The 13,404-nt window shown below is 40.1% G+C and overlaps 1 protein-coding gene across 1 annotated transcript in view; it reads left to right on the plus strand.

The window, feature by feature from the left end:
- Positions 1-4,591: 4,591 nt before the first annotated feature.
- Positions 4,592-13,404, plus strand: part of EXD1 (exonuclease 3'-5' domain containing 1) — a 1,269,330-nt gene continuing 1,260,517 nt past the window's right edge. The window contains exon 1 of the mRNA XM_044074207.1: positions 4,592-4,921. Within this exon, the coding sequence (XP_043930142.1) occupies positions 4,780-4,921 (142 nt within the window). The 5' untranslated portion in view covers positions 4,592-4,779. The remainder of the gene's footprint in view (positions 4,922-13,404) is intronic.

A 13,404-nucleotide genomic window follows, 5' to 3' on the forward strand; every position in this document is an offset into this window, starting at 1 on the left:
ATGACATCCCGGGCTGTGTACTACATGAACTACAATATGAACTGGCACCTCACCTAAGTGTCATGTTTAATCATAGCCTCACCTCAGGTTTCGTGCCCACTGAGTGGCATAGAGCTACAGTTCTCCCACTCCACAAAGGGGGGATCCACCTTGGATCCTGGAAACTACTGTCCCATCAGTCTGACAAGCCTTATCTGCAAGGCCATGGAGCGTATTATCATGGAACTTATAAACAAAGATATTGGCAACCTTCAAACACTGGACGCCACCAAGCTTAGGTTCGTGAAGGGCCAATCTTGTCTCCTAAACCTGATTGACTTCTTCAAATCAGTCTTCAGAGCCATAGACAAAGGTAAGGTGGTCCACACAGCCTATCTAGACCTTGCCAAGGCCTTTGACATCATCCCCCACTCTGGAATCATAGATAAACTTACTAAGCTGGGCATTAATCCCTACATCACCCAATAGGTTGCTAACTGGCTTACTGATAGAACACACACTGTAAAAGTAGCCGACTCCAAATCCAGCTCCAGACAAGTGACAAGTGGAGTACCTTAGGGTTCAGTCCTGGGACCGCTCTTGTTTGGCATCTACTTCTCTGAAGTACAGGCCAACACTAAGGGACTCTGGCTAACAAAGTTCGCAGATGACTGCAAACTGGGAGCCATTATTGAATCCTCAAATGATGTGGATACTCTACAAAAGGGCCTTACAGAAACAGATGCTTGGTGCCAGAGCCATGGGCTCAAGCTCAATGCCAAGAAATGTATAGTTATCCCCTTTGGGAAAAAACATGTATCTGTGAATTACCATATAGGTGGCAGTACACTAAACACCGAAAGTGTGATAAGAGACTTAGGGACACAGGTGGACAGTGGTCTCACCTTCAATAACCATATCGCCATAACAGTCAGGAAATCCTTCTATGTGGCACACCTCATCACTAAGGGCTTTTCATCCATAAAAAAAAAAAGTCATTGTCCCACTTTACTCATCCCTCATTAGACCCATTATAGAATACAATACCCCGTTTGGTATGTACCTCTCAAGACATCTGCAACAACTGAAAAGGCCGCAGAAATACTTAACTAAAAGAATCACAGGCCTAAAGCAGATGCCCTATGCTGAATGCCTTAAAAAACTCCAGCTATACCCTGTCGCATATCATCTACTCAGAGGCGATCTCTGCTTAACATACAAGGCCATGTCAAACCCAGAGCTGTTGGACATGCTACACTTAAAGAAATCCCAATCCCTCAGAGCCACACGCTCCAGGATCTAAACCTTGTCATCACAATAAACAAAACATGCTGGAGGGATAGGTTCCTGACCCAGAGACTCCCCAGACTCTGGAATAGATTGCCCATACATGTCAAGCAGAGTGCTTCTTTGGCCCTTTTCAAAAGGATCCTTGATGATTGGATGGGAGAAAGGAAATTCACCCCAGGGATCACGTCAGTCACCCTGCTAGACAGGGGTCCAGGGAAGTAAATAGTGTGGGAAGAAATAGCCAGGGAATTGTTATGGCTAGGTTTGTATAGGCCCTAGGGCTGATAGCCTAGTACCAACCTATGAACCTATGAACCCGCTCCGCATAGCCTGCTCCTGGGGATGGAGCATCAAGCAAGAGCAGGGCGGGTGCCGCCCTTGGATCCGAGGATGGAACTGATAAAAAAAACTTGGAACCGTACTGGGAGCTGAGGGTTCCACCCCCCAACCATGAGATTGAGGAAGGGACGGTTCCATAGGAACCGAAACCCAAAGGGAGGAGCTTTGAAGCTTCAGAGAGAGTCACTGTCAGCGCGAGGAAAGGGTTCCCACCAAGGACGTCAGAACTATGGGCCTCGGAACCGAAGGATCTGAGGAAGGAGAATAAGTGGGAGTCATGGTGGCAACAGACTCAAAACCTGAAGTGGGATGGGTTTTTGGAAAATTTGTAATCCCTCTGGCTCTCAACAGCTGATTGTACAGGAGTGCCACATCCAATTCAGATAGACTCCTGGTGGACCTTACAGACACTCCGGAAGGGGAGTCAGGTCTGTCCAAAAAAGGGCTATAAGCCTGGCCTGAAAACAGGTCCAATGATGGGGAGTACTGGGTCCATGGTGTTGGAAATCTCAGCACCGAAGTTTCCAACTTGGAGACAGGTAGTAGGGGCACTAACAGTGCTGAGAAATGACTCGGTGCTGAAGAAATACCTGGAGTAGAAGTCATAATCGGCTCCGAGGAGATAGTTGAAACCGGCTTCGGTGCGGTGAGGGGTGAGGTTGGTGCCAAAGCTACCGAAGACAATAATGTAGGAGCCGAAGTTATTACTATAGTTGGTACCGAAGATGCCGAAGGCGGCGCTGACGTAGAAGTCATGGTAATGTCCACAGAGGCCACTGGAGCTGAGCTCGGAACCGGAATAGCTGGAGCCGAGAGACCGATCTTATGCTCCGTAGAAGACCTGTGGGCTTTATGCTTGTGGGACTTACCCTTATCACCACCCAGTGAAGAGGGGTTGGAATGAGGACGTTTCTTGTCCTTCAATGGAGGGGTTGAGACCTCTGACACAGAAAGAGCCTCTGAGAAGGGAGAAGATAGTAGGCCTTTCAAGATAAGCTTGTTTTTCCTTTCATTCAGCATCTGCTGACTGAAGCTTAGACAAATCTGACAAGGAGGTTTCACAGACAAGTGGGAAACCCCTAGACAATACACACAATCATCATGTAAGTCGCTGTTGGGGTGTTTGGCATTGCAGGAAGTGCAATGTTTGAACCCCGAAGTCCCTTTTTTATCAGACATATCCAATACACACCAAACAAATCCAAAAAAAGGTACAGAAAAGAAAGTGAGAAATAACCAACGATGGTATCAAGGTTACCAAAAGACAGGAGAGGGCATTTACCAACGATGGTAAGAGAGATACCCGAGGGTAGAGCTAGATATAGTGAATAAGGTAGAAAAAGAGTTAGAACAGAAGAAAAAAATGTCAAAATACAGTAAATATGACACTTAGCTGGAGAGCTCGGTGAAACGCTCCTATATGGCTGTGCGGCAAACGAGATCTGAGGTAACTGGGAGAAGGGCATTGTGGGTAGCAGCTTATCTCGAGAGTTTTTGGTGTAAGCGAGCTTGGTATTAGGCTGACTCGGCTCCGAATGCACAAAACCGAACCCATCAGTGATGAATGGGAAGAAGATTAACAACATCAGATCAACCCATTATCACTTGACACCTTCAATCAACGCGGCCAGTACCAAGCTTGTGTGAGAGGACGATTATAGAGTTGCAGTGCATTTGCAAGTTTTGTATTCACATGAGTATGACGTGGGGTCTCAACTAACATTACTACCTCTCAACTGTACAGAGTTTGGCAGAATGTCCAGATTTTTGCCTCATATTTTTGGACTATTTCTCATAAAATTGTGGTTTTCTGGCAAATTATTGAGAAATGAAGTCAGAAAAATAATGGGATGACATTTGGGTTTCAGATTTTATACCCCAAAAATTCATGCTATTCTGTCAACTTCCTAAGTTAGTAAAATCAATATTTAAAAAGTGTCCCTATTTTTGGTGCCTTTGTACCCTCCCATTATTTATGGCTTTATCCAGATTTCTTGCTCTAAGAGGTATGAATTACTTGCCTGAATAAATGAAATAGTCACTAAATATGTAGAGTTGCCACCTTTTCAAATGCCCAAAGTGGGACATTATTGGTACAAACGTCAGATTTTGCAGGGCAAAACATACCCACGGCCAATACAAAGGAGAGAACTTCAGTTTTTTGCCTAAATAAAAGTTTATTCTTGTAGCATTTAAGTTCCTTATTCTGCTTATTATAACATTTAGGTGTTTCAGATACAGAATAACTTTTATGCAACTATTACCTAAAATATTGGAAATAATTTTGTCCTAAAATCTCAGGACATTTGCCATTTTTTCAAATTTTTTGCAGGACACAAGTACATAACTGCCTAAAAGAGGGACTGTCCCTCGCGAAGTTAGGGTTACCACCTGTCCCACTTTGCGAGGGACAGTCCCTTTTTGGGCATTTGTGTCCTGCAAAAAAAATTGTAAAAATGGCAACTGTCCTGGGATTTTAGGACAAAATTATTTCCTAATATATTTTACGTAATAGTTGCATGAAACAGTTATTCTGTATCTGAACCACCTAAATGTTATAAGAAACAGAATAAGCAACAAAAACATTACAATAAGCTTTTATTAAGGCAAAAAAAGTGAAGCTCTGTTCTTCGTACTAGCCGGGGGTATGTTTCAGCCTGCAAAATCTGACGTTTGTACCAAAAATGTCCCACTTGGGGCATTTGAAAAGGTGACAACCCTACGCGAAGTGGAACAGGTGGTAACCGTAGAAATATGTCTCCAGTCTTGCCAATACCACCTTTGTCAAGTGCGTTCCCATCAATCGGGATTTTTCAGAGCGCAATGAGGGACTTAGATTTGTCTGTTGAGTCTGGAATTGTCCTAATCCAATCGAGATGTCTGGAAACCCTGGCCGTCACGGCAGTTTTAAACTATGTGTCAGTTTTGTCCAAATTTATTTTACTAAAAGGTGTGAGTATGTGGATATTCAGGAGTGCGTGCGCATATATTTATCTAAATACGTTGTGTATACAAACACATAGTAACGCGAGTGAATGACAAAGCTTTCACTTAAGATGGCTTCAACTTACAATTCGTTTGGCGCTTCTTTTACCGATCAGCGGCTGCATTTTTAAGCACGTGGGTAACTAATTCACTGACTTCAGTGAAGGCTTGTGTCGTGATATTGCAATGATGGCAACAGATTCTGAGAAAGCAGTTCTTCTTGGGCAACTTGTGAAGAAAAGGCTTAAAATCAGGCTTACAACAGGCTGCTATTACAAAGGAGTTCTACAGAATGTTAGTACTAATAGGAGCATCGTGTTGGACCAAGGTACCGGGCGTCTAGTTTTGGAGACACTTGCAATCTCTAACTGTTGTGTTGATTTCAGAAATAATTTATAGTGATTAATGTTTAATTCAAATCAGAAATCACTTAGAGTGCAGCTATTTATTGGGATGGGGTGGTATTATTTTTTTTTACTTAATTGTTTAGAGTGTATATTGCACATAAAACTTGATGTATTGTGATGTGACGTACATTTAGAGCGTTGCAAATTCGTTTTGCGTTTTGTAATTCTTTAGATAACCTCATGGCGGTCTTTTTCCTCCTGCTTAATTAAAAACTGGAGAATTTGGATAAGAATGCTTGCATATTTAATTTCCAAATTTTTGCTGAAAATCATCCAAAGAATTTCTCTTGTGCATATGAGTTTGTGTCATAATGTGGTGGCTTTAATTTATCAAAATGTTATCATTTTTGTGACCGCATTATATTTCATATACGTTTTTTACTTTATCTACTTTCAGCTGCAGCATTAATTTATAAGTGTTTAAAAAGTCTCCAAATTTAAAGGAGTATTTATAACTCATACAGGTGAATGAACTACCGATTGTATGAACGTCTGTGGGCTATGGACAGTCATCTAGTTGCTGAATATTTGAACTTGATTAAAATCCCTATTTTTGGGAGGGAACTACAGAGAAGTTTTTTTTGTTTTAATTGTGTGAATTGTATGCAGTTCTGTGTTATATATGCACTGTTTATCATTTAGTGAGCGTATGCATAATTTCTGGAAGTAACTGGAGATTTTGTGTTGGCTGAATATTTTATTGATGATTAATACTTTTATTCAGCTTTATATGCTTTTATTTGATTATTGTATCACTGAATAAAATGAAGTCTGGTGGAGTATATAATTTAATGCAAAACATGCTTTTGAAATACGGTGCATCAGTTACAGTTGTAACTAGTTCAGATACATCATAGGGCAGTGATGGTGTACATTTTAGGACTTTGAAGCTTGAGTGGCATAGGTATCAGCAGTGAGGAATTGACTGGCATTCAGCAGCTGTCAGTCACAGTGGTTGCGGAGTGGTAGTTAACTGCTAATTTGCCCTAATTGTTCCCCACTCAAATCCTGTACCTGAACTCGGTCCTAAAATACTGTCTTTGAACTTAATCCAGTAAACAACCTTCCCCCAACGCCTAAAACTGTAGGCAGTCGCTGTTTAAATGGGTGGAAACCGTACCTCTCAACTGTCCCTGATTATTGACTCCAGTTTTAACTCTGTCCCCCCCTTAATCCCTTCTAAAACTAGTGACCTTTAGAGAAAAGGTGATGAATTACCCTTAACAAATGACAATAATTACTGGTACAGTTATTTTAGAAACTATATAGTAATCCATATTCTTTTCTGCCAACATTTCATGTTTCTAGTTCTACTATTTAAAAAAAAAAAAAAAGTTCCTCTGATTGTTCCTGATTATTTCTGAATAAGTATGTTGTTTACCCATTGGTCACCCAACACATCTGCATGAAGGAAAATGTCTATATGTTTTCCAAATTCTGTTAAAACACACACAGTCATGTGGTTCTGTTCACCTTTTAGTGTAGTAGCCCATGCATTGACCTTGGAAACATTGACCACAAAAGACTGAGACACCAGACGACCGGTTAGAACCTTTGTGCATGCAGTTTCTCCCCCAAATAACATTGTTCTTTGCAGGGTGTATGTATTAAATGAGATTACACAATCGCTGGGGGTATGTTATCACCTATACTCAGCCAGAATGTATAGCAAATCTGCTGGCTGACAAATTTGGCTCTGATTTTACCTCCCGTCATCCCCAGTTCCCCACCAAAAAATACCCTCCACAGTCAATTATCATCAAAGAACAGGCTGCCACTGTGTTCTCTAAAGCTAAAAACACTGCTTCACTGGGGCCTGACAATATACCAAGTTGCCTCTTAAACAGCTTAAAGCAAAGAATAATCATGGAGCTGATAAATGTCTTGGGAAGCCTCCAAACACTGGATCCGATCCACTTCAGCTTTGTCAAGGACAGGTCATGCTTACTGAATCTGGCAGATTTCTTTGAGAAAGTCACTAAGGCCATGGATGAGAGTAAAATGGTACATACCACCTACCTTGACTTGGCCAAGGCATTTGAAATTCTCCACACCGTTATAAATAAGCAACTGGGCATAAATCCCTGCGTTACCAGATGGATAGCTATTTGGCTCGTGGGACAGGACACGTTGAAGTGGGACGATCCAGAAAGAGGCCAGTTATTAGTGGTGTGCCACAGGACTTGATGCTGGGGACCACTCCTGTGACCAGACCTCTCTGAAGTAAAGGCTAATGTGGAAATCCTCTGGATGACAGTTTGCTTATGACTGCAAACTGGCAGCAATCATTGAATCCTCCAATGATGTAGATATCTTTCAGGAGGGTCTAGATCAGATACTTGATTGGTGCCAGAACATTGCCTAAAACCGCATGTGAAAAAATGCATCATTATATCTTTTGGGAAATCAAATACCCCTGAAAGTTACAACAGTCAATAGCATACCCCAAGAGTGGACTCAGAGGTGAAAGAAATCAAATACCCCTGAAAGTTACAACAGTCAATAGCATACCCCAAGAGTGGACTCTGAGGTGAAAGATCTAGGTACAGAGTGATAGTAGCCTTGAACGTATGTGTGCACAGTGGTGAGGAATTCTTATTAAGCAGAAACCTTTCCTGGCCCTCTTCAAATGCAGTTTGGATCAGTGGATAGGGAGTTGTAAGTCGAGGTAGAGTGTATGTCCTTTATGGTAGAGATACTCAAGGCAGAGTCGCACTAATCCATTCCATCCTCTTCCCCCTAGTGGCCATATATTGTGTAAAATTGGGTTACTGGCTAGGCTTGTAAGGGCTCATAAGCGTTTAGCCTAGTAGTCTCCTATGAACAAAGAAAATTTAATATTCCCTTACCCGGGCGTGTTGACTTATCTGCATGCAGTCCATTTAAAAAGATGTTTACAAACGAGCATTTAGACCTTATGCAGGACCCCCCCCCCCCATATATGTAATCTACATGCACACTTAGATGGATAGTATATGCATAACTATAAACAGTATTTACAGAGATGCATAAACAAGTAAATGCTTAAAAAAAATTGTGTGCATCATTCCAAAATGCATGGCTGACTATTCATTCAGTTAAATTTTATGTAGTAATTTTAATTGGATCCAAAGTCTGAAATTTAGTTTATTTTTTTTAACTAGTTGATCTCAGAGTTATAACATTTATTTATTGTCTTTTTGAGCCAGCCAACTCAAATGTCAGATTGTGAATCACTGAATATTCAGATGCGTACAAAGGGCAGATCAGGACATCAAACACATTTGTCATTGCACTCTGCAGTCTCCTAAAATATTTCACTAACACCTAATGGTTGAAGGGGATTTCCAGTTGGGGGAGTGGGGTTCGAGGCTTTGGCATCTCTACTGACAGTGGTGTTAGATGACGCCTGTCTGAAGAGGCATCAAGTTGTTTGAGCTGATGTACCCCCTCCCCCTGAAAACATCTAGTCAGCTGTTGCACCTAGTATTATGGCTGTTACACCTTAGTCTAGACTTCTGCCTCTTGGTGAAGAAGATAGAAAACCTGAAAAACCCAGTGGACAAAAATGGGAAATTTGTCCTGACTAACTGCTTCAGTGTTGCAGACTAGCAGGACCCTACCTGTCCTTATTTTACTAACACTTCATGCTTTTTTGAAGAATGGTGGATCTGTTATCTGTTCCTCCTGATATTCCATTTGAAAGTGGCTTGACTCGTCAACCTCCCGAGCTCTATCTGTGTTTGCACTCTTCCTCTGCATGTCCTATATTTCTTGAACAACTGTAGACCTTGCTGTTTATCACCAGGTATCAGTTAGTGATACCTTGCACGCTGCCATTCCTTTAGGATGAAAATAAACATGCACTTGAAAAATCACGCAGCTTCTTGCTTTGAGGAAAATAACCATACATTTAATTTGCCATTCAAAGCCAATTCAATTTGCTGCCTGTTATTGACTATCCAGATGCACACAAAGAGCTGAATTTGCAAGGAGAACCAGTCAGGCTATCTAACACATCTGTCACTGAACTAGCCACCTCCGTTAAAACATTCACGATCATCAGTGGCTGAAGGGACCTGCAAATCAACCACTTTAACTGGCAGTTCCTTTGCTTCATTCAGCAATCTCCCAGTTGCTGAAGTGGTTTTGCAACATGTGGACCTCAGGCCTTGGCTTGTATTTACTGATACCAGGGAGTTGAACCATTTGTGTAATTTAACACTCATTCTAAACAGTAAACATACATTGTATAGGAAGTGCACTAGTTTAATGCTTCAATAAGTTATAGTATGGCAAGAGACATTTTTGTTAACAAAATTCATCAAGCAATAGTGTTAACACTAGTGTTACATTATAAACAATACTTTAACAGCTGCATATATTGGGCAGTGTCTTGAACGCAGGTGCAATTAGATTCTTTTTGCAAAAGTTTTCCAAGATTTTGTTTAAATGCTCCTATTTCTATCGTTTTAAAGGTTTCTTATATCCTTGGTAGTTCATTCCATATGGCAGGTCCCAATCTTGAAGTGGCTTTTTTTTTTTTTTTTTTTTTGCAGTGTCTATTTTGAATCAAGGTCTGAACACAGTGAAGGCATTTTCTTTGGTGTAGCTTTGTTTTCTAATTTGGAATAACCTAATTTAGAATAGATGAACTTCATTCTATACAATTTAAAGTGATATCCCAACTGTCTTCTCAGGGCTTTTACCCACTGCCTAATCTGTTTGTGAACATCCTAATTTTGATTGCTTTGACCGTTTTAGCTCCTAGTCAGGTCTGTTTCTGGATAAAATTTAACCTGATTTAACTTGATTTGTGGCTGTTTGCCTATCTCCTGTAACAAGTACTGTCTCTCTCTCTAGTGAATATAGTAACAGAGATAAACGACTTGAGGTGAGATCCCTAGAAAAGGCTAAGAGCAAATTACATAGAAAAAAATGGGAACTGTGGGAACAATACATACAGAATAATGTTTTAGAGGAGGAATTGAATGAGTTATATAAAGTTTGACAATGGCTGTATAGAAGATTATGTGATGTATAATGTTTTGCAAATGAAAATGTCTATATGGTTAGTGTTCGTTTATATAAATGCGTGATTGCCTGTGTCCGACATAAGTTGTAATTAAAGATATTTCTTGTTTAAAGAGAGTACCTTTCTTGTTTAGAGAGAGTACTTTTTAAAGGGAATAGCAGTGGGCTGTGTCAGACATAGTTTTCCTCCCAAATGTTTCAGAGCAATGTGTGCTACTGGTAATCTTATGCAGCGTGCCCAAGCAGAGCTCTTGACTGGTGTTTCTGCTTTATTCCTCCCTTCCCAGCCATTGTACCTGTGCATTTTTCTCCTTGAATCCCAGGCAGTTACTCTTCTTATGATTAAGAGTTTTGTGTAATGAGGAAGAAATGAGTGTCTGAGTATTCAAATCTTCAGTCCTGTCTGCCTCCCCAATTTTTGTGTGTTCCTGCTTCTCCCTTTTACCATTCTCCTTCTGTCCTTGCCCGTTGAGCATGCAGTTTGATACCCTGACAGAATCACTGAGCCTGCAGATACTTAGGCCCACTCTTCCTTTTCATCAAGGGTACATAAACTCTTAGGGATTCTGTAATATCAGTGGGGTTTATCTGCAGGTTTCTGTTAAAAATGAGTGAGTTTTCTCTTAGTGAAAAATATTATGCATCTGCTTGTCCACAGTTCATCCCTGGATTTGGTAGCTATTTAGAAGCCAGCAGTTGCAAGTTCCACATAACTCTTGTCTTTTCGTTTGGCCACTTAAAAGTAAATTGAACACTTAGTTTTAATTCTCTAAAATAACTGGACATTACAGTGTTATCACTGTCTTAGTAATACTGTGCATGCACTCAAGTACTAATTTCATAATATTTTCTGCCTACTGTGTAATTTTATAATATGTAATTATAAAATCCCTGTAAAATTACATGATCATAGTAGTTTTGAGTGTGACTCTGAATAGTGTTAATGCCTTGTATAACATTCTGTCACTAAAAAAAAAAGCCTGAAAAACACGGGCATAGCTCTTTGCAAGGGTTGTAGGAGAACAGCAGGCATGACTGCTCTTGGGCATCATGTTAAAAGCTTTTGAGGTCAGCTTTTGGACCCTGACTATTTGGTACACTGGGAATGAGTGAAAGAGTGAAATGAGGAAAGCCAGTTTTAAAAAAATGCTGACTTTAGGATTTCCAGCAGACCTTTCTCTTTACTGAGACTGATGGTCACTGCAATATTTGTGATGCTTTTCTACTAGATTTACGTGTGAGGCTGTTTATAGTGGATGCTGCAGTTACAGAAGTCACGAGATGAAGTCTTTTGAGAGCAGTTAATTAGGATTTTCGGGGCTTGTTGCAACAGTCTGTGCTTTGGTGGCTGGTGCTGTGGAGGGCAGCACCCTCATTATCCCTTCAGCCTCTGCCATGGTTGCCACTGTCCATGGTTGTGTGAGCATTTCATTGTACAGACTGTTTAATGAATGGTCTTTCTGGGAGTCGTCTGTACATGAGAGATGAGAATCTTAATCCTTCAGGTGCTCAAGGATGTCCTACCTTGTCCTTTTTCCAGAAGTTCTAGATAGTCATATGTGGTACTTCAGTAAAGAGGAGATAGTGAGTGCCTACTCACTGTGTCAGGAATTAATCTTTGAGTGGGCTGTCTTTAACCCATAACTTTATGGTTGTCACACATTTCTGAATGAATGTCCATCTCTATTGTTGTGGACGGACTTTGCCATCATAGCCGGTTTTGGGCACCAGCGAACCCTGTGGTCGCTGAGGGCCACCCAACCACAGTAAATTATCTTTTTGATATTTTATAACTTGTCTGTCAAAGCAACAAAAGCTAGTACAGCAAGTGTGTGTACTTTAATAAACCAGATGGGTAATCTCTCTTGTAGTAACCATGTTTTATCAAGTAACATGATTTACAATTCCATTAAATATTTTGCCACTGACATAGTGCCTCTGGCTTAGTTAAACCCTGCTTGTGGACTTTTTATCCACTAAAGCTATCAACACAGACGTCTTTTTTGTTAAACATCTTTATTGAATTATCACCTGTGACATATGCAAACATATTTATATTAAAGTAATCAAACCATATTAACGATTTCACAGTTACAAACATTGTACATCACATATATTGTTAAATATTATATAGTCTAACCAACACTTCATAAATTATTCAATTTCTGCCTTCTGTTTTTATTGAAAAAAATATCTTTGCCTGTATTGTAAGTGATATTTATATAAATGCATAATTATTAAATTGAAAACAAACCATATATTAAACATCTAATAGTGTATGAAATGGACCATCTTGCATTTATATAAATGAAAATAAACCATACCGACACAATTTCAGTTGCAAATAATCTAACCAGTCATGGTCAGTCAGATATGCCACAGCTCATTCGTATTCTGCTTTCTTTTCTTTTAAACCTCGTTCTTTATGTATTGATCCTACAATTCCCATTTTTCCTATGCAGTTTGCTCCTACCCTTTTCAAAAGATCCCAGTCCAGGTTTTATCTCTGTTACTATCTTTGCTACTTCTAGTGAAGTTGGTTTAGACTTAGATTTCCATTTTCTAGTAATTCCTTTGTTGATAGCCACCATAATTAGACTCTGCAAGGTTATGTCTAGGCAGTTCCAATTCTGTACCATAGCACAAAAAAAATAAATAATAATAATTTACTTAATTACACCAGTTTGCTCACCCAGTATCTCCAGCGGAACAGTCTGCATGGAATATGTTCAGTTAACACTTTCTTCCCCATTACACCTCCATCATTTGCTGTCTACCTGAAGAAAAATTCTTTGGAGTCTACTTGGGGTATAAAAATACCTATATAAACACTTTCCAAGCAAAGGTCATACATTTCTAGATTTTGTTGCATATTTGAGAGAGATACATACTTCCCCATTATTTCTTTTTGAATTGCTTATTCAGTCCCTCTTCTCAATCCTTTCTAACCTCCTCTGATCAGTTCTTGGTTATCAAAAATTATTATATGCTGTACTAATTATTCCTTTCTTAACAGCAACTTCTGTTCTGCTAAAAACTCTACCACTACCGGTTTCGTTTATGACCCCACCCCTCTTTCTTTCTCTTAGCCTCGCTATCAAGAATCGATGGAGTATAGGCAATCTCTAACCTGCAGTTCAAATAAGTTCTTAGTGTCTTCCCATTGGGTTACCTTACCCTCTCTAGATATTTGCTCCCAATACCATAGTTCTTTGCCAGTTTTCTCCAATAAGTTCCAGCCAGCTTTCAAAGTTTTAGAGCATCCTCTACGTGCCATACCCACTGCCCTGCACAAGGGAAGCAGGATAATCTTTGTGGCTAGGATGCAAAAGCTTCAGTACTTTTATGCTCCCAAAGAGTCCACTCCTCCAGGCTTTGGGAGATCAACCAC

Source organism: Protopterus annectens, chromosome 6.part0, assembly GCF_019279795.1.
Source record: "Protopterus annectens isolate FY-2018-M chromosome 6.part0, PAN1.0, whole genome shotgun sequence".
Taxonomy (NCBI): domain Eukaryota; kingdom Metazoa; phylum Chordata; order Ceratodontiformes; family Protopteridae; genus Protopterus; species Protopterus annectens.